Source organism: Mytilus californianus, unplaced genomic scaffold, assembly GCF_021869535.1.
Source record: "Mytilus californianus isolate M0D057914Y unplaced genomic scaffold, xbMytCali1.0.p SCAF_3, whole genome shotgun sequence".
Taxonomy (NCBI): domain Eukaryota; kingdom Metazoa; phylum Mollusca; class Bivalvia; order Mytilida; family Mytilidae; genus Mytilus; species Mytilus californianus.
In genome coordinates, this window is record NW_026262679.1 from 38,992,285 (window position 1) to 39,015,070 (window position 22,786).

Below are 22,786 nucleotides of genomic sequence, written 5' to 3' on the forward strand. Positions count from 1 at the left end.
GTGTTGAACTTAGGTCTAGTATTTATACCATTAATTTGCATGCCATTCTCAAAAGACACTAAGAATGTTTTAGATAGATTGCTATAAGTTGTATAATTCTTTCCAATATAATCATTTATTCTACTTCTACCAGTGAGTGATTACTAATCAGTTTGATTATTCTGTCACTTTTGTTGGTGTGCATGTCTGTTACAGTAATTTTGAAAACAGATGATGTATACCCGATGAGAAATAATAACAGGTAACGATCTATCTTTCTGCTGGACAATAGCCTATAGAATGATTAGAAAGTTTTGTCGGAGGTAACTGATTAACGTAGGCGTTCAAATTTGTTATCCTGTTACCATGGGTTAAGCAATAAAGATAAAAGCATAAAAAAGTATTAGCTGAAAACATTATTTTTGCAAACGGCAATTATTTATATCAATAAAGATAAGGCATACACAAGCGAGGTATTTTAAAACTATGCTTTTTTGTCAAATTCATATAAAGTGTGTGTAACGGTTTATTAAGTTCGATTGATTTTTTTAGCATGAGAAGTACTTCGATGCTGGCTGTTGCGTCAAAAGAAATTATAAGTAAGTATGTTTAAATTATGTTTCGTGCAAATAAGAAAATCTAGTATCTTGCAATACCACTATTTCATTTTTTGTCTTCCCTTCCTTAATTTCTGAACATTGATGTGATTGGTAGGTTATATATAAGGCAAAGTTAAATAAATGGGTCATGTCATACATTTTTATATGATTTTTTTTATACAACTGTGTATTGTGAACTAGAGCTAAACATTCGTTTAAAATATTGATAAAAGAAATCCTGCAAGATAAATGTATTTTCGTATAGAAATCACGTAAAATCGACAAGAAACGTTATTTCAATTGTCTTAAGATCATTAAATCTCCATAAACAGTTGAATAGATTTTTTCTCAAAAATTGATATGTTGTTGCTACATAAATTTCTTTTGCGTTCATATAAGATAATAAAACGACCACCAACTTCGTTTAAATGTATTAACACAGGTGTTGCAGTGTTGTGAAAAAAGTCGATATACTTTGACCAATTGGCCTACAGTACCCTAAGACAATTGAAGAACGTTTTTCATCGATTTTACGTGCTTTCTATACACACTCGATTATATTTTAAAAAAGAAAGAAGTTTTTAAAATTGATTCTGAAATAGTTTTAGATACATTTTATGTATATATTATACTAATGTTGAACTTATTTAATGATTTCCATTCAATAATCTAATTATTAAGATGATTTAAGCTCCCTCAGGCACAGTTGACCTTAGATGGATTTGGTTTTCATATTTAGGTCCTTTTTGGTCATAAAGCTCTTCAACTGTTCCGGTTCTTAAACTTCCTTGGCTTTCAAATGTTCGGCTTTTAGCATTTTTGATGAAGATTAATCCAGGAAAGCGCTTCAGACGCACACAATTTATCAAGTGTTGTTTTCATTTTTTATAACACTGGGTCGATACCGCTTCTGGAGGACAATTAGTCCTCGAGTGAATCATCAGCTCAGTAGTCAGTATTTCATTATGATGAATGATAAACCTTTCTTAAATTGTCTGTTTCTAAATCTAGAAATTATCAAGAAACTTAGTTTTCAACCCCCTCAGGCAAAGTTGAGCTATGATTGGTTCGGCTATTTTTTGTATGTCCTTTTTGGTCATATAGCTCTTCGACGGTTTCGGTTCTTTTACACCCTTTGCTTTCAAATATTTTGCTTTGAGCGTTCATGATGAAGTTTAAATTAGAAAAGCGCGTCGGACGCATAAATTTATCAAGTGTTATTTTTTGATAATATTTTAGGAAGTTTAACCGAAAAAAATGATAATTTTTCCAGTTTTTAGTTATAGTTCAGGTGTAAACTTTATCAAAATATGTGAGCTAGCCCGTGAACTATTCCTTAACCTTAACTGAATTCAAATTTGTTAGAATTAATTTTTTGGTCATTTATGATGCATCTATCTTTAGTATTGGTCTTTATGACGTAATGCACTAATTTGAATGAGAACAATACAGACATTCATTAAATTGCAGAGACGAAGTGAAATTCTATCTCAGCATTCATTACATTCTTAAATTAAATATATATGTGTACTTCTTTTAAGAATTAGAAGAACACGTGAGTCGAGAAGAGACTCAATCTATTGAATATTCCAACAATCTAAACAGTGCTACCAAGCAGATTTCAGCCTTAATGGTGAACACCAGTATAGAGTTATCACACTGGTAGATAATCTACAGAATACGACAGCCTTTGGAGGAGACAATAGTAAAGAGAGTTCTATTGAAATGTCAAATAGTAATGAATGTTGTATACGTTCATTAGATGTACAAGACAATGAAGTACCGGGAGTGATAGGTAATTTACCATGCACGGAAAATAGTGAAGCATCAGGTGAAGATAATACCCAATGTAAATCAGAGAACGAATTTTGTAGCGTTGGCAATTCTATCCACAATCACCCCTCACATAGTTTGGACGAGACGACAGTGCCACCATCACTGACTCATAATACAGTAAATGGTAATGCATCCAATATGATACCTTACGAGCCTATTAGTGAACAAAGCGATACAAAATTCTTAAAAGAATTGGAAAGCAATAGTGATAATGTGAAAGTTCAACATGCTTCAACTTCAACAAATAAATATCGGATTAACAACAGTGGAGATGAAAATATTCAAGATGAAAACGAAATTGATCAGGAAAACTCATTATATACATCAAATAAGGAAACCAGCGATGGGCTTTCGTCTGAAATGAAAAAGTGTAATGAACCAAAATTACAAATCAAGATTCATAAAAACGAGTCTGGCTATAAAAGTAAAACTAGGATTTCACAAAACGACAACCGAGTTACCTATATCAATAAGGACAATATTGGGAAGACAATTGATTATAGCTATTTTATAAGGAACTTTCAGAGAGAAGAATCGATTGTACCAAATGTAAAATCGACAAAAAGCATGACAGATGCTATAAAAGCAAAGATGAAGTCAGCAACATCGAGACAAGAAGGGGACATATATGAGGAAGGCATGTAGTATAAAACTAACAAAGCAGAAATGTTTTCGTGTTGATATGTATAAATTGTTTTCAGCATGTAGAAGCTCGAAAATTATTTATAAACGCTAATTTCTTACGAATTCTATTTAAAAAAAACCCGTAATTTCAAATATCAAATCTTCGAAAAAAAGTGTTGGATGTCTCGTTTTCTTAATAAAATAAATGTGCTTATTAAATATATTTGAAGGTCTTTTCGATGCTGACCAACCCAAAACGTTTAGAGAATGGTATCAGTATACCGAACAAATAAAAGCCTATGGTAAGTATTTTGACAACAAATTACTAACTCGTTGAAGATGTATCTGTGTTAAGAGATTAAGAGAGATTAGAGGAAAGAATAACTTAATTGACAATCTAGATGAAAAATCAATAAATTTCAAATTTAGTAAAAATAAAATAATACTTGTATCTTTATATTTACCAAAAGATTGAAGGGCTAGATGTCAATGAGACAGTATTCAAAACTACGATTTGATTAAACTAAAACATGCATGTTAAGGTTTCTTTTTGAAATGGACATTTGTATATAGCAAGCTCTTCTGTTCAAAACTAGTTGAATTCATATTGCAAAAGAACTACCTCACTAAGATAATAAAAAAAACAACACACACTGAGATTTAAAAAAAGGCACTGAGATTATTAATAATTAAACTCTAACATTGAGGTAAAAAGAATCAAGAACCTAAACTGAGAATACAAATTACACATAGTGATTTAATAAAAGGAACAGTGAGATTCATTACAAACTAAGAATTTTAGAATTACACAGTTAGAATCGAAAATGACTCACTGAGAACAAAACTTAAGCACTGAGATTAAAAAATGAAAAACACGCCTTAAAAATGAAAAATCATACTCAAATGTGTGCGCCCATTTGATGCTTATATACATGTACATAATTAGCAAATATAGGAAACGTTTGTATATGTATATGAAGTTAACTTCGGTACGCATAGGTATATAATAGCTAGGTATTTAACAATCGTTTAAAGTAAGAAAAAAATAATCTAACCAAATGTGACCCTTTGTAACCAGAGTTCAAACACACTTCAAGTTAACTTTCTATCCATAAATGATTAATCACAACAACACTTAATTTTGTTTCATTTATTCGAATTTTAAATGCACTAGCTAGTTATTGATTAATTACTCATTAACTATAGAACGCCACAGCTGTCTTATGTGGAACTCTGATATTACGTTATGTTGTTTTATCATAACTTGATGATATTTTGTCTTTACATAATATTGTTTTGACATTACGTACATGTAATGATGTTTTGATATAACTCAATATGGAATAGTCATTACTTAATAATATTTCGATATTACACGATATGGTTTCGTATTGAATTGATATAGTTTTGTCTTTACTTAATATGGTTTTGTCATCACTCGATGTGGTTTCACCATTATTTAATGTGGTTTTGTCATTAGGCAATGTGGTTTTAACATTACTTGATGTGTATGTGACTTTACGTAATGTATTTGTTTCATTACATGATGTGGTTTTATTATTTCGTAATGATGATTTGCTAATTCTTTATATGGCTTTAACGTTAAGTAATGATGTTTCAAAATTTGACGATTTTACACTACATGATGTGTTTGTTTCAGTATTTGATGTGGTCCTGTCATTCTTTGGTGTGGTTATCACATTACTTGATGAGGTAAAACCACGTGACCAATTCGGTTATATAAATAAGATGTGGTATGATTGCTAATGAGACAAGTCTCTGACAGAGACCAAATGATCAATAAAAAATTAACAACAATAGGTCACCCTACGGCCTTCAACAATGAGCAAATCCCATACTGCATAGTCAGTTATGAAAGGCCCCGAAATGACAATTGTAAAACAATGCAGCCGATTAAACTAAATGCCTGATTTACGTAAAAAACAATGAACGAAAAAACAAATATGATATACAGCAACAAACAACAATCATTAAATTACAGGCTTCTGACTTAGGACAGGCACATACAGAATGTGGCGGGATTTAACATGTCTCCTCACCTGGGACAGTGCACGTGATGTAACAGCACAACATATGAATTCGAACAAACTATAAAAATCAGTCGAAAGGGCTTAACTCATCAGATCTCTATAAAACAGAAAAACAAATAACAAAAACACAGACCGGACGTGGCAGGGTATTTATACATCCCCACAACAAAAAAGACACTAAGTACAGATCTGAAAGTACTTGCAGTTACTGACAGCTAGTTCAAAGCAACTAACAACTAATAAAAAAATCATGTACCTAGGACTAAAGTATCAATCTTTATAGGTCACCGTACGGCCTTCATCAATGAGCAAGACAAATACCGTATAGCAAGCAATAAAACGCACCAATGTAATCATAAGTCTTCATAAAAAATGTCACACTCATAACATAAATATTTTGGCTGTTAAGCGTATACCCACGGACAACCTTAAATGGTTATAACATAAAATCACACAGTCAATTGGACTTTCAACTCTTATTTTTCAAACATTAAAAATATCATAATATGAACTCATTTTATAGATACTCTGGTCAATAGGCACATCATAGTGTGGAGTGGAATATCAACCCATTGTCAACAAATCAAAATTAAATAAACTGAAATTTCATAGATCTATTTGGGATAATGTTCATTAGAAAAAAACGTCAAAAGAAAAGAAAAAGAAAAAAGAAAATTAGCCAGATCTTTATATTGGAAGATGCAGTCAAAAGGGAATAAGAAGAATGGCCAAAAAAACCTACATGTATGGCAAACAATTCCTGAGATGAAGTTTAAATCATAGTTTGTGTTTGAAGTTATATTTATCAGCTGTAAATTAAAAAATTCGTAAGGGTTCCGCGGAACCCAGTTTCTCGCCTACTTTTGCTGTTGTCTATGTTTTCAGTGTGATAGGGGAACACACATAATAGATTTACAGTTAAAGAAATAAAACGTTTGAAATGTATGAAAAAAGTTATGCTTGTAAAAAATAAATACAGTATGCAATCAAATCTAAAGATTTATAAAAGAGTTGAAACATAAATTTATTGAATAAACAAATGATAAAGAAGATAATTTTTAAATAAGTTTGCTAAAAATCCAGGATGGTTTATGAATCTAATAAATGTTTTAAAATCTTTAACTGCAGACTATGTAATGTTAAGTGGAAGAAAAACTAAGTCCATTTATAAGTAATATACGGAAAAACAGGAAATAAGTTTTTACAAAATTTCCTTTTAGATACTAGCTTTTGATCATAAACAAGCTTCTGTGTAAGTTTGGTACAAATCCAGGATAGTTTAAGAAAGTTATTAAAATTTTAACAACTTTAACCACAGAGTGAATGTAATGTTTACTGGCAGAAAAGCTAAGTCCATTTCTAAGTAAAATACCGATGAACAGGATTTTTTTTTTTGCAAAATTTACCTCTGGATACTATCTTATGATCATAAACAAGCTTTTGTCCAAGTTTAGTAGAAATCCAGGATAGTTTAAGAAAGTTATTAAAATTTTAAAAACTTTAACCACAGAGTGAATGTAATGTTAACTGGCAGAAAAACTAAGTCCATTTATAAGTAAAATACGGATAAACAAGATTTTTTTTACACAATTTACTTCTAGATACTTTCTTATGATCATAAACAAGTATCATTCCAAGTTTGGTAGAAATCCAGGATAGTTTAAGAAAGTTATTAAAATTTAAAAAAACTTTAACCACAGAGTGAATATTTGTGGACGCCGCCGCCGCCGCCGCCGCCGCCGCCGCCGACGACGGAATGTAGAATCGCTATGTCTCGCCTTTGCGACAAGAGTCGCAAACTCGACAAAAACCTTATGAAATGAATTATAATGAGTTTTTAAAAACAAAAAATCTATCAACATGCTTAGTGCATTTGGAAATTATCGTTGGTCAAAAAAACATTATGAATTTACTGTATTTAACCTTGAAATTTACATGGATAAAAATATTTATGACAATTTTAGCTTCAGCTAGAGTAAAATCAGGAGCAGTTAAACTGAGAAGAGAGCATGATAATATTTTGGTATTAGATATATCTGAACGTATGGCAGAGTATTTTCAACAGATGAAATCAGCTGCTCTACAGTATGTGTATGGTGAGTTAAAATATAAAATCAAAGGTAAGATTCAGTTAAATCAAACCCTTGCCGAATTAAAAAAGAAAGAAAAAAGTATAAACAAATAATATTAAGAATGAAAAATCGAATACTGCACAACAATGATGAAATAGCAAATTGTAAATTCATGATTTATGTAATCATAATGGATATATAACTTGTTTATGCTAGCAGAGTTCAGTCATATTTTATTCTTTGTATGAAGCAACATATAGAGATAAAAAAGTATAACAAAAATCAAAAAGGGGAAGTTCATAAACACTGACAAAATCAAACTCTATCAATCAACGGAACAGAGGTGAAAAACAACTACCATATACCATATACCTGAGTCGGTTCTTTCATTTTCCGATTATAGCAAGGAATTAGAGATTTTCATAAAACAGCTGAACTAAAAAATTTCTTTCCATTGCAAAATACAATGAACAATTATCTACAGGAATTAAAGAAATCGCAGAATGTGGCGGGAATGAAAATGGTATTGGTTTAGCAGTATTTGGACGACAAACCCGACTTATTCAAGAAGCAACGATTGATTTTGAATTAATCATAGAATTGATAAGTAAAAATATTATATCTTTTTTTCATCTTAATGATCAATTTTTAGTTTTAAACTATTGAAAGTAAGTCACACAATTAGCTAAAGTATACATTGACTTGGTGCTAATGTTCAGAAAAGTAGTTTGATAAACGGATTTTTCCATTAAGAATAAAATAAAATAGTTGTTAACAAAATGATATTACTTTTCATATTGGAGTTTTTTATTCATAATGTTTCGTTTATTCCTTCGATAAAAAGTGACAAAATGTATGTTGTTGAATAGTTACGAGGAGAAAGCTACAATAAACAAGTTTCAATATCATAACAAAAAATGTTAAAAGACAAAAAAAAATAAAAAAACCAAGACAGTCACTGAAAAATTCCGTAACTTATTTTCTAATTTTTGTTGCTAAAGATGTAAATAATTCAATATACGTAAGATTTTTATATCAACTCAAGTTTTTTTAAAGGACAATTACGACCGGATGGAGATGCTTCTATCATTGCGGGACTTTTGATGGGTTATGCTGGTGTTTCTGCATGTAAGTACAATTTGATTTTGTTCTCTTATGGTTTGCAATTTAAATTTGAAGTCGGTTTCCAGGAAATAAACTGGACTCGCAATTGTAGTATATTAATCACAAATTAAGAAAAACTATAAACCAAATGAATTCACAGACCAATATAAGGTAATGAAAGGTGCTGCATAAAAGACTGATCTAAACTTTTCTTTGATTTTTTACCACAAATAGATATACTTTTTGTTGACCTTTAACAGTAATTATTGAGACAGTTTTATAACACTGGCAATTTATTCAGTTTGATATAATATAATATTAAATATACATCATGTTGTAGTGTTGTTAAAACTGAACTGCCAAATAACAAATGGAAAAATGATTCAAATGTTTTCCTATCAATATTTCTTTGCACATATTTTAAAAACGGGTATTGCAGTTAAATGTGTTTAATTGCGTGATTCAGTACAAAATCGATGTCTCTTTTATAAAATTTAAAAGAATGCAATCTTTCTATACTGTACGATATTAGGTTTTCTCACCCTTGAAGGCCGTACGGTGACCTATAGTTGCTCACATTCACTTCATCTAGCTCTGGTGGGTAGTTGTCTTATTAGCAATCATACCACATCTCCTTATCTTTATATTTCTGTTTATAATTGGTATTTGCAACACGGAGGGTACAACCAGTGATGCAAGAACTTCTAACTCTTTTACAGCATCTGAGTTTATCCTGGTTTGTTTGGATAGGTTATGTTGCTCAATCTGTAGTTTACTATGTATTGTTTTCTTTCTCTTGTATTTCTATTTTGTATTCACTTTTGACGTATGACTGGATTTGGATAAAATAACAATGCTCTATTCGAAACAGAAATTTCAGAATATTCCGGAAAAGCTTAAAGCACTTTCGATCAGCGTTTTTTAGAGTTTTTTTGTTTTGATTTGTTATTTTAACATCTTTTACTTCAATTTTAACATCAATGATTTTCTGGTCTGCATTTCTGAGGTAATGGAGACATCCGTTTGAAGAACATGATTCGTTCCCGACTGTTTAAGTTTGGCTGCTCATTTCAGGCGCCCACAGATAGTCCCGAAATCAAAGAACACATAAAAAAAGTTCTAATATATACAAGTAAAATTATATACATGGGATTCCAGTTTAGCAAAGTTTGGCTAAAACCAAGGTTAGACCCAAACTCCTCGATGGTGACAGCAGCTACCGTGATTGCTGGTAAAAAGTTCCAACCTTGGACTTTTCTTGAGAGGAATGAGTTTCGCTATGTTGCATTATTTGTCCCTCTTTGGTCAGGTGGTGTTGTTCTATAGTCCTGCTGACAAATAACTCTCCATGAGATATATCGATATTTCATGAACATAATTGAGGTAGATTATATTTTATGTACTGTATCATTTACTTACAGGTAAAGTAAGCAGAATACAAGATGTTGTTATACGGGCACATATGATTGTTTTCACTAATGGATCGTCAGACCAATGTTCATTTTCAGCAGAAAGTAAAAAAACTGCATCAATAAATGATAAAGTAAGTATATATAGGTTATATCTATTTACTTCAATGTAATAGCTATTTTCTTGAAAAACGTGATTTTGATATTTAAGCTATATCATACTTTGACTAATCACCTACATCGTATTAGTTTGTTTATTTGTTAATGCATGACCCAGACAACTCTCATGTTTGTAAAGAAATGTGTGTTAGCGATAGAGACATTACATCTTATGAATAGTCTCCGTTGCGTTTCAGACTGGAAGACAGTGGTATATTTTTGAAAAACTGCGAATTATTTTGTAAGAAAAATATGATATAGTCCTACTCCAAAAATGTAGCTTATCATGCTTATGGTACAGTTTAAGTTCTTGTCAATGATCTTAGGAAAGTGAATCTATTTTAATCTTTTTTGTATAATGAGATTTGGATTTTCTTGCGGTCATCTTCATATTCATTTTGACAATCTTTAAACTTCTGGAATCTATATTTATTTATTTCTGTTATTTCAGGTATCAACCGACATTGATTGTATTATTGACGAGATAACTTCTACCACTACAAAAATATTTTATGTTCCTATTGGTGGAGATCAGTGCAACAGTGTTACAATGTAGTACTATTTAGTAGTAGTTTTGTTATTGAAAAAGATCTCCATGTTAATGTTATTGCTACCACTGGGTCGATACCTCTGCTAGTGAACTGTAAGACCGCGATTCTCTACATCCGGCTTTGTCTATACTTTTTTGTCCTTTTTGTTTTATAAGCTCTTCCTTTTTTTTGGGTTTTTGAATTTTGCTTTAAAAAAGTCATCCAAAGTCAGTAAAGTTATTACATCAATTCTTAATCTTATGGTATTGATAATATATCTTTCAAGTTTTCAAATATAAGCTAAATAGTTTTTTTTTTACTAGGAAGGCTTTTAGCGACTTAGTGTTTTCTATGAACCATCCTAAGACGGAATTACTCATAAGTTATGTTGTGTTAAAGTTCGCATTGCAATTAAAGATATTCATAATGTCTAGTTTTTGATTTGACAATGACATTTTTATAGGAAATAATGGACTTAATATACAATCCTTTCTTGAACTTATACGCTATCCAAGTTTCCAGACACTTTTACAAATTCGGACATACCAAAACTTGAAGATAATGTCAACATGTTTGTCGCAATGACAATTTTTTTTATTTGATTCCAAATCATTAGGTTTATTACCTAAATCTTTAAGTTGTGGAATATTTTCAATGGCAAGTTTTGAGTGAACTTAAAGATGACGAAAGAGATAGGAGAGAAGTCGAAAAAGCGGCTTACATATCGTAAGATAGTGTCATAATAAAACACTTTAACTTGTCAATTATATTCTGCTTATTTAAGATAAATAACTTATATTTTTTTTCAGATTTAGAAATCCCATTTCCTTTTTTTCAGATTTTAAAATACACAAATATTTTTTTTTAGATTTTAAAACAAGTTGTAAGAAAAACAAACGGAAAAACTATACCAGACAATGAAATGAATCGCTTGATCAGAATGTCTCGAGTGATGGTAAGAATAATTGTCATTATATAATATACAATGTAGCTTGTTTTAGTTTTCATTCATACTTTGAAAAAATGGAGTTTTTTTTTATCTTTCTTTCCCCAAAACTGTGAAAAAAGTATGGATTGAGGTTTTCTTTACGGACTACAAGTTGTGCAAGATTTTCATACCATCTTTATAAGAATGTTATTAGAATTGAAATTAAAAAAGAATTTGTTATGGCTTTGAATTGGCTCCAAGTACTGTCGAATCTGTACTTTGTCTTTTATTGTGTTTCGTATCGAGCTGAGGAGTTAACTTCTTTTGTATTTGTTTTTCGTTTATTGTTTGTACATAAATCAGGCCGTTACATTATTTATTACGAATTATATCATGGATACAAATTGACCCCAATCAATATCGATAATTTAAATTAACCTTACCCTTACCCCAAACAGCAGTCATGCTTTTTTATTTTGTCTGCTGATGTTCATTTAAATTACGCGGTAATAAAAGAAATTTGCATTTTCGTGAAAAAATTGATAACTCCATATTAAAAGTCTAAACAAAACTAAACACACAAGACTTTACCTCATTTAGAGGCTGTTTTTTTTTCATACAGAAAGCAAAATATGATTGAAACATTGCTGTTTTCGTTGGGTGATTGTTTTCAAACTTGAAATATTAATTATTTTATATTACAGCAACTGGCAGTAAATATATCATCAGATATACGATATTTAAAGAATCAAAGCAGAGATGATATCAAAAAGATAATATCAAACCTATCAAATGTTCCCGATACACACGTAAGATATAATTGTGCATAGGATTTTACCATAATCAATCGCACAAGTCTCTTTCATATCGAACGGTTTTCACATTCCTTAAAACAAGCCAAATTACGATAACAAAGAAGTTAAATTAATGCAATTGCTTAAAACCATGATATAAACCCTGATCAACTTGTTTAAAAGAAAATATTTGATATCTCTAAAATGTATTTTTATAAATATGATTTCGACGAGTGATAAAAAAACTGAAACTCATGCTTCGATCATTATAGTTTTGTTGTTATTTTTTATTCACTGTGACTTCAAACCACAGAATATACTTCTGTGTTATCCTAAAATGCCATTAGCATTTGACAAAAAGTCGCCATTTTACTCTTAGTATTTAGCAAAATGAGCCAAAGCTTTACCAAAATATTTTACCCACATTAACATTGCTGTATCATTCATCTTCTGGCTAATGAACTATAATCGAAATATCCATGACAAGATCTCAAAGTGAGGCACTTATGACAGTTTTGCAGTCTTGTAATACACGAAAGACGCATGAAGCCACGAAGAAAACGTGAACGACAAATTAAAAATATATTTATATTGAAATCTAGCAAAATAATGTTTTATCAACATCTAATGGATGTTATCAGATATATTCATATACTGTGGATTCTTTTTTATCTTTAACTAGTAACTTTTTTCATTTTTGAATTCATGTGGTAAAACAATTGGACTCATTTATATACAACTTTCAACAGTATATCACATTTGACTTTTCAACATTTTACATAAAAAAATTCCAATTCCAAACTTAAAGAGAAATTGAAAGAATGGTACAATATTGTTGCATAAAAAAAATGTCCAATGTAGCTACAAATATCTTGTTTTACAGGGGTATACATCTAACTTGGTAAAACAATATTCTGATTCAAACAAAAAGTTCCCTTGAACTGATATTGTCAAGATGCCTGATTTCTTGTTCGATTACATATTTTTTATTAAATTTTGATGTCGTGTTTTTCAAAAAAAGATCAACATTCCTATGAGAAAAAACTATTCTTCTCTACCTTTGACATTTGCCTTTATTCCTATGAGAGACTTCATACAGGCGCTTCTTATAAAGAATGAAAAGAAGCTAGCATTATCCTTTAACTTTACGTTCCGCTATATCGATTATATCCTATCACTAAATAATTCAAAGTTTGGTGATTATGTTGAAAGCATTTATCCCAACGATCTTGAAATAACGTATCCAAAATGTGAACTTTCTATTTCTATGTATCAGCGCCTTCTTTTGGAGTATAGATCTCCCAGTTAATAAGATATTCCAGAACTTGTGTTTCTTATCTTGATTTCCTTGGAAGAGGGTTATTGTTCACATGGAAGCCAATTAACCAAGGGTTACAAGTGGCAAAGTAGAATTCTCCCGCTTTATAAATCTAAAGGAAGCCACCAAGGGTAGGTTGGCCGTTATAAATTATCTGTTACATAAATGACGACGAATATCTTCAACAGTCGTCACCACATGACCATCCTTTTATTCTCTAATGTGACATCACCGAATTAAACTTACCAACGAAATTGTATTAACATGAGGAGCACGACGGGTGTCACATGTGAAGCAATATCTTCTTAATATTCTGGAGCATCTAAGAATACACCCGGTTGTTGGTAGGGTTCGTGTTGCTCAGTCTTAATTTGCTTTGTATTGTTTTATAGACTGTCGTCATTTTGTCGTTTTTCGTTCTTTTGTCATAGAATTGTCCGTTTGTTTTTGAGCAATGAGTTTGAATAAAATTGAGAATGGAAATGCGGAATATGTCAAAAAGACAACAACCCGACCAAAGATCAGAAAACAGCCGAAGGCCACCAATGGGTCTTCAACACAGCAAGAAAATCCCACACCTGGAGGCGGGCTTCAGTTGGCCCCTAAATAAAAAAGTGTACTAGTTGAATGTTCCTTTGATATGATCCACCTCTCTTTTATGCCTTCTCCTGTGGTGTCACAATGGTAGAAAGTATTGTCCTCTTTTTCGAAATTGTTATTAAAATCAGGCAGGACATTTGTGAAATTTTGTCGCTGCACTTTCAATTTAGTGTTTTAAATTTCATTCTAGACAGTTCTTGAAACGAAATTAGTTGTTAGAATAAGCATCAAATGAGAAAATTTGAACGGCTTGTAAAATGTTATATTGTTTGCCTAAAACATAAAGGTTTAAACATTTACGTTTTCCCTCAAAATAACAAATTATTGCAATGGAAATATTAGTCTTTAAGATCCTTAACTTTGTTTTTTTTTCTTTATTTTAAAATAGCTGCATTTCAATAAGTGAATCTTGTTCACTTTGAAAGGAAGGGGAACATTTTAAAACAAAATTGTAAAACTTTATTACAAAAACTTAAACACTATTAAAAGACACAATTAAGCCTGTAACTCAGTGGTTGTCGTTTGTTGATGTGTTACATATTTGTTTTTCGTTCATTTTTTGGTACATAAATTAAACCGTTAGTTTTCTCGTTTGAATTATTTTACATTTGTCATTTCGGGGCCTTTTATAGCTGACTATGCGGTATGGGCTTTGCTCATTGTTGAAGGCCTTACGGTGACCTATAATTGTCAATTGTGTCATTTAGTCTCTTGTGAAGAGTTTTCTCATTGGCAATCATACCTCATCTTCTTTTTTATACACACTACAACACCACCCGTGCAAATCACCACTTTCATATGAAATCGACATAATTGCGAACATACCCTTGCTTGTTAAATTTCAAAGAAGATAAAATACAAATTTTCGATAAAATTGTAGAAATTGAAACACTAACTGAACATGATAATTCTTTTTAAGGATGACTGTCTAGATATGGTGCAAGATTTCAGCAACCCTATAAAGTATTTTAATAATCAAGGTCTATATACAGATATAAAACGTAACACACTTAAACTAGGAGATAGAGTAAGACGAGGACCGGATTGGACTAACGATGATCAAGATTTAGGTCTTCCAGGAACAGTTATTGGACAGAAACGAGACAGTATGCATTTATGTCTGTGTTGTTTTTATTTTGTTTACCCTTGTATTTATATTGTACTTAATTTGTAATTTATCGGGAAACATATTATATTAGTACGGTAATATGTTTGTATTTACTGTATGTCCTTTCAACTACAAAAACATGTGTTGGCTATCAACTGCAATAACTTTTTGTTGGCTGCTTTGTCATATTTATGTGTATATTTTGTTTGAACTTTTTAGTCAGTTGTGTTGTATGTCTGTGATGTGATTAACACAGTTTTGGTTGTTAAATCCAAATTATTGTAACATCATATTTATGTGTTTTGTTAACTTATCCAAATTTGTCAATATAACGGAACTATAAACAACTGTCATACTATTGGGAGGTTCAACTAGTTATAAAACAAGGTTTAATCAACCATTTTCTTTGGAAAATACCTGTGCCGAGTCCTGAATATGACAGCTGTTTTCCATTCGTTCCGTTGGTTCCAATAGTCTAACGTTTGATTTTGTCAGGTTTTATGGATTTTTTTTGAAATTTACCTTGGATTTCGGTATTTTGTTAATTTTTTTTTCTTAGAGATTGACAACATAAGTACATGCATACATGAACACGTATACATACGCACAAACATACATACACGTACAAAATGCGAAAGCTTTTCTTTTGACAGGAAAACTTTAAAAATAATTTAAACATTAATTTTATTAGTTTGAATATTTGTTATTACTACCACTGGTTCGATACCTCTGCTGGGGGACGTTTAGTCTCCGATGGTATCACTAGCCAAGTAGCCAGTATTTATGACATTGTGTTATTGAAATTTGCTGTTACAAAATTTCGAAAATTATTTTATATTAAGAAATTTATCTCCTTCATGCAAAAAGCTCAGATTCCTTGCCATACTTTGGCTATACTGTTTTTCCTATTTGGTTTATGAGCTCTTCATATTTTAAATAACTTCTGATTTTCAAATACTTTGGTCCCGAGGATCACTGAATAGAAGAGACATTTATTGTCGAAATACGTATCTGGTGTAGAAAAATTGGTACCATGAATGTTATTTTTAACTGAAAATAAACTATTTTAAGCGGAAATAAGCTGATCTTCAAAGTTATCGCTTGTAAAAAATAAAAAATTATTAGAATTTCTGTATATTTTATTAAATTTTATTAAATTCGGTTATTATCTGTTTATAGGTTATCTCATAAATTCATCTAGTTTTATATTCATTTGAGACATTACTTATTTTCCAGACTGGTCTTTAACAAAAGAGTGCGTTCTAGTTGAATGGGACCATGGAAGAATATTTTCATATTTGTATGATGAACAGAAGAATAAATTCAAAATAAAAAAAGTTAATGAACCTAGAATTCTTGCCAATGAGATGATAGCAGTAGGTTGTAGAGTTGTCAGAGGTGAATAGAATAATGCAATAATACCAATTTCTAACGAAAACTTATCCAGTACTCTATCATTCAAGTGTTTTGATGACTTATTTTCTATTTAACTATTAAGGAAAGAAAAAATAAATTTTCTTTTAATTTAATAAGCTGGAATTGAAATGTTTTGATCCATGCAGAAAGTAGTAACTCAATTTATATATAGGACTAGACTGGAAATATGGAGACCATGATGGAGGTATAGGAACGTTAGGAACAGTATTGGATCTGAGTACAGAAAGGACAGTAGTTGTGAGTTTTGTGCAACAATGATATCACTTCCTTTTAACATAATCTTGCATGCCTATTTTGTAATAATTTAGAATGTACATACATCAATAACATGTATTTATAACAAACTAAGAGAAGAAACATCAATCTAAAGCACCCGAGTTCGCCCCCGTTTGTTTTTGTTTGAGTTCGTGTTGCTGAATCTTATAACTTTATCACATGGACTTGTATATTATAGTTTGAGCCGTTATTTCGATATAAGCTAAAATAACCCAATGCCAAATGTTAAAGTTTATGGTATATGAAATCCCTAAATAGTCGAGATATCATCATATTAAGATTAGATTGGTTTTGCGAGTCTTTGTATTTCTAGTTTCGCGTGCATAGTGTAACAGTGGGAAATCTAGTGTCAAAATATTACCTCCCAAGTAAACACTGAAAACTTGTTCTTTTAATGTTTGTTCCGTTTAAACAAGGACGCTATTAATTATAGAAAAACGTTATTGTTAATAGTAACCATAAACATAAATTGAAATAAAATCAGATTTTCCATATAATGTTATCCTCTCCCCCCTAAAACAGTAAACGACAAGTGTACAGCAGGCTATAAGAGCTTTGTGTATAATTGGTTTAAAATGATGCTGTGCGAATAAATTCCTGGAGTACCAACTTCAATTTTGTATCCTACTGGAATATGCCAATTATTCGTATAAGGGAAGGGGAAAGGAATCAATTGATATGCATCAAAGATTAACACTTTTAAAATCAAGCTTAAGTTACTCGGCAAATTCAAATGGACCTCTAAGTAATCCCCTATGAGACATTGAATGTGAATAGATCGACAAGACCGCAAATACATGTACAGTAATCGAGGCGACCTTTCTTAAAATTTACCAAAAAAAATAGTAACATTGTTTTAACGGATAACCTGCTTTGTAAACGCATTAATCTTTAATTTTATATTTGAACCTTTTAAATTGTTATATGCACGAAAAGATATTATTTCTATATTGAAAGTTCATGTGACAATAGCAGACCGGTGTATGCGAAAACTTAAGATGTGAAAAACAGGTATATTTTGTAAATTGGTTTTATCTTCTAACAATAATGGGGAACACTCATGTATTGTATGTACATGATTTTTTCATTTTTTTTCCCATATCAATATTCAGCAAAGATTAATATGTTTTTAAGTTTCAGTTTCACAAGCCTCTAATGCAATTATGATAAAAAATGAAAATTAAACATTGAATGTGTATTTGCATGTTTATTTCTAAAAACACAGTTTAACAAAAAATTTCTTTAAAATGTACGATTGTACTTAATATATAACGTTTGATCAGTACCGCCAACGGCATTGTTTTACTTTAGATTTTCTCGACTTTTTCATAAGAAAAAATAATTTTCTATTGTTCTCGGTCATCGGTTTTTCCACTGTAAATGATTAATTTCCAATCATGAGAAAACCGGTAGATCAAAATCGTAGAAATTCAAATTAAAGTCTGTCCTTCTCGACATATAAATATCTTTTTCTTAGTTATATAATACATAGGCAAAAGATACACAACGGTTTAATAGAATGCCATCAGTTAATTAATTTAAGAAAGTAATATTAAAGAATAAACACAGCTAAAATAGTTTTATACATTGCAGAATATGATTGCAAAACAAAGGCTGCTTGAAAAGATAGTACATATTTTAAATCTATACAATATATGGTGTCTGTTGTTTATCCTTGTTGTTATGACAATAAAGGAGTCCAGGGGTTCCAGCAGTTCTCCGCCCTTCTGAGTCTTTTATTTTTATAAAATATATATTTGTCTATCAATAAGTTTTCTTTTGAATAATTTTGAGCGCTATCATATTGGTTTGTTCCAATGATAATTTGCTTCTATAAATATAGAATTTTGTTAACAGAATTATTAATTTTTTTTGTGTCATTTTTATCGGTTTTCGTTAGAATACCAATTAAAACCAAATCTATATTTAAAGTTAGTTCTATTTATATGTTTTCAAATATGCAGGAGTTAAGGTCTTCCCATAATTTTGATATATACGTGCAAGTCCAGAATATATGCTCTATTGTTTCGACCATAATATTTTGATGTTGTAATTTTTGCGATTTCCTGTTTACTTCGAAATACCGCGAAAATCAGATAACTGCAAAACAATACTGGTTATACGGTATTTCAATGTGTTTGATTAAAGTTCTACTTAGTAATCTTTGCTTATGATCAATGTTTACAAAAAGAGTTATTCAATAAGGAAAGATTATGTCAATGATATTTTTTTTTAATTGTTTAAGGTCATATGGGACAGTAAAAATGTAGGCCTATATAGATTTGGATTTAAGGGACTTTTTGAAGTGAAGCTGTGGTAAATATTTATGTAATAATTATTGATAAAAATTATGCAAATGTATGTGAACTAAAATAAGAATGGCATTATGAAACATTGAAAAAAGGAAGTACTTTCTTAAAAAGTAATACATTGAGATATTCGATGTTCTAATCATTTTACATAAAGTTGACAATCATCATTGTTTTCTTGGTTACCTTTAGAGACCTTTTAAACTTGTTTAAAAAAATACCTAGTGTCAATCAAAAACAGAAAATCATGGAACGACAAAACTCTAATGTCTAAATTAAAACAGAGGCATATCTGTCAGAAAATCAAAAGACTGAACATCAACAACACTACAAAAACAAGATAAGAAACAAAATTTAAAAGACTTCAAATAAACAAATACAAATATGATGCTATGATATATTGTCTGTCTTTTAATTTAATTTGATTTGAATGAAATGTTGTTGAATAAATAATTTGTCTTGTTGCTATTTTTACCATATTTTAGTGGTGATTTGTCAAACAGTATGCCATATGAACAAACCAAAAAGTCGGTTTATTCCGAACAAAAGTTTAAAAACAAAGAACCTGGAAACTATCGAAATACTTCAGAAACAATGATCACAAATGAACGTGATAAAGAGAACTACCTTTTTCCTTTATATTCAGATACATCAGGTAAGACGATTATAAAAAGACTTCTTCACTTTAAAAGTGGAAAGCTTCAACATTCGATATACAAAAAGAAGATAATCTCATGTTCTGTACATATAATCATGCCTCAAGGTATAGAATTGACCTCATGTATCTCCCGCCCATCTTTGAGACAAAAATTCAAAATTAGACGAGAAAGGCTGTTTAAACATTTCATCACAGAAAACTAATAAAAAATAAATACAGATAGTATGTATTCATTTTGTATAAAATATTTGTTTAAGATGTTTTCTAAATGAAGTTAATATGAAAAAAAATAATGACTTTTAATGCTGACAAAACGGTATGGGTTATTGTTGAATACCCTACGATGACCTATGGTTGCTCATTGTTGAATACCATACGATGACCTATGGTTGCTCATTGTTGAATACCATACGATGACCTACAGTTGTTTACACCCACGTCATTTGAACTCTGGTTGGTAGATTTCTCATTGGCAATCATACCTGACCTCCTTATTTTTTTTTTATTTATACGTTCGATTACAAGGAAGTTACTGTTGATTAAAAGATAAAAGAACAAATAGGACATCTGTATTCATTGACAATAAAATAAATTTACGGATTAATTCATGATATTTGCATAAAATGAAATGTAAAAGATTATGTTATAGCTATTTCGTATCTTTATAAAAGTCAGTGCCATTTGGGAATACCAGAACAGTTTACAATGGACGAAATATCCATCCGGAATAAATGTAAAGATTGAAAAAGCATATCAAAGGAAGAAATCAGGAAAAATCATTATCGAAATGGATCGCACAACGTTAGTATTAATGTTTATTTTGATAAACACATATTAGAATGTAAGAAGTAATCTCAACCTGACATGTGCAGGAAATGAACAATAAAAAGTGAATCACAATAAACATAATCAAATTACAGTTTGAACGAAAATTAGACGTGTAAAACATTTTAAATTCCAAATTTGGTTGGTTCAAATTAAAAACCTATAAGACATATGCTTTAAAAGAGAGAATAAAAATACCGAAGAAACATTCAAACTAATAAGTCGAAAATAAACTGACAACACCATAGCAAAAAAGAAAAAAAAAGACCAAAATACAAACAACAATATACAAAACACAACATAGAAAATTAAGGACTGACATGAACCCCACAAAAAAACCGGGGGTGATCCAAGTGCCCCAGAAGGGAAAGTAGATCCTGCTCCACAGACGATTTACTATCAGAATCATTTATATTTTGATTTTGATATTTTATTTGTTTAATAAATTATATTGAACAAATCAATATGAAAAATCGAACTTTACAGTATGTATTATACATTATCAAGAACACAAAAAATACCTGTTTCAAACGAATCACCCATGTTTCATAAATAACCATTACTAGGAACGAAAAATGAGGGAGGCAAAAAACATAAAAATCCTGGATCCTTTGAAATCCAGCTCTAAACAAATTAAACAAAACATCGAAGCTAGACTTTGTCTGAGAAGTTGCAAATTTAGTTTACGTATTATAATTGAACCCCAAAAAGACGAAAACTCAGAGTAAAAAAATGCCTATTATTTGTAACTTATGTTTATATTGAAAAAAAAAAAAAAAGAAAAAAACCCATTCCATATACATATATAGATATGATGATGGAAGTGTACTTTTTTTTTAGATACATAGTCAATTTTTCGAAAATGACACAGGAAAACGCCAACAATAAAACAGAAATGGCTGTAAGAAGAAAAGGTGAGGTTATTTTTTTTCAGTAATTGATTGTCTGATCCTTAACGCCATCTTCTGTACAGAATAACATTTGAGTGGCGAGTTAGATATTTGATAACATACATTGACCGATTAGAATGTAGGATAAACGTAAAAATATAAAGAAAACACATATTAATAAAAGGTGACGCGAAAAATATGTCAATGAGACAGCAACCTCATGACACAAAAAAACCCAAACGAATGATACCTATAGACATTTCAAACATTTACATATTGACATAATTATCATTATCAATTTTAAGAGATTTGATTGTCATAAAACTCGATTAGTTTTATTTTATCTAAACCTTTACACGAACAACAAAACAATATATGTATACAGTAGATTACTGTTTCTGTGTTTAGGCACCTCATTATTTACAATGATGGACTATTGTTCACGATACTACTATAAACCAGAAATTATAAATGATATATAATATGTTAAACAGATTACACAATTTCCATTTATAGTGCATGTGTTTGTCTTCTCCCCTTTTCAGATATTGATGAAGTTTTTTCTATAGCATTATCCTTATGTTTGTTCTTTTGTTTTCAGATTGATGACTTACTACTACAGTGACTGTAAACAATATTGTTTCTGTGCCCGCTAGAAACATGTGAAAAAAATCAAAAAGTTAAGACCACTCTAAAATAACATATTCCAACATTTTGACCCCTCAAAGCAGTGCCATTTTAAAAATTATAAATAAATAGATAAAAGTTGGCGTACTTTTGGCAAACTATTATACAGAAGCTTTTTGTTATTGAAACCTGTCATGAAGTACAGTGCATGGACATAAGTATTCGCGATTTTTTCTGAATATAACTTATATAAAACCGCGTTTTTTTTCCAAAGATATATTGGAGTCATTTCTTGTCGGATTTTAAGGAACTTGGTATGATAGAAGCGGATGCAATTTGGGGGAACAATTGATAGTTTTATGTTTTCCATACAAAATCATCGAAAAACAGTTATTCGCCATGTAACAACGATTGTTAGCTTGATTTTACTTCTTTTAGTTGATCTTACTTGACTGAGTACCAGAATGTCCTACGACAAAGTAGGTAACCAGTCGAAAATCATATACTCTAGAGTCGAAAGTAGGTAATATGAAAACAGTCTATATATACCCTCATTTTGCAGTGGCAGTCAAAATTTCCTCGACCTTTATCCCGGACGCCTCCATTACAGGACGTATTTTTTGTATTATTGTACATTCTTCTCGTCCTCAACA

The 22,786-nt window shown here is 30.4% G+C and overlaps 1 protein-coding gene across 1 annotated transcript; it reads left to right on the forward strand.

Annotated features, from left to right (window-relative positions):
• The first annotated feature begins 209 nt into the window (after positions 1-209).
• LOC127734538 (uncharacterized) lies at positions 210-22,299 on the forward strand. The gene is made up of 18 exons (XM_052244464.1): positions 210-578; positions 2,120-3,051; positions 3,269-3,340; positions 7,054-7,185; positions 7,646-7,768; positions 8,218-8,289; positions 9,687-9,808; positions 10,285-10,377; positions 11,232-11,318; positions 11,996-12,100; positions 14,923-15,109; positions 16,348-16,509; positions 16,700-16,785; positions 19,070-19,140; positions 19,619-19,788; positions 20,463-20,592; positions 21,457-21,530; positions 22,108-22,299. Exons 2-18 carry the CDS (start codon positions 2,304-2,306, stop codon positions 22,110-22,112), a joined length of 2,439 nt encoding a protein of 812 aa, XP_052100424.1. The 5' UTR covers positions 210-578; positions 2,120-2,303; the 3' UTR covers positions 22,113-22,299.
• Positions 22,300-22,786: the final 487 nt, after the last annotated feature.

Bases quoted from the DNA above. Each gene is read 5' to 3' on its own strand.
- LOC127734538 (XM_052244464.1), top strand. From the start codon at position 2,304: ATGTCAAATAGTAATGAATGTTGTATACGTTCATTAGATGTACAAGAC. The intron at 7,769-8,217 runs GTAAAAATATTA...GTTTTTTTAAAG, and splicing joins ATTAATCATAGAATTGATAA to GACAATTACGACCGGATGGA. The intron at 16,786-19,069 runs GTGAGTTTTGTG...TAATTGTTTAAG, and splicing joins GTACAGAAAGGACAGTAGTT to GTCATATGGGACAGTAAAAA.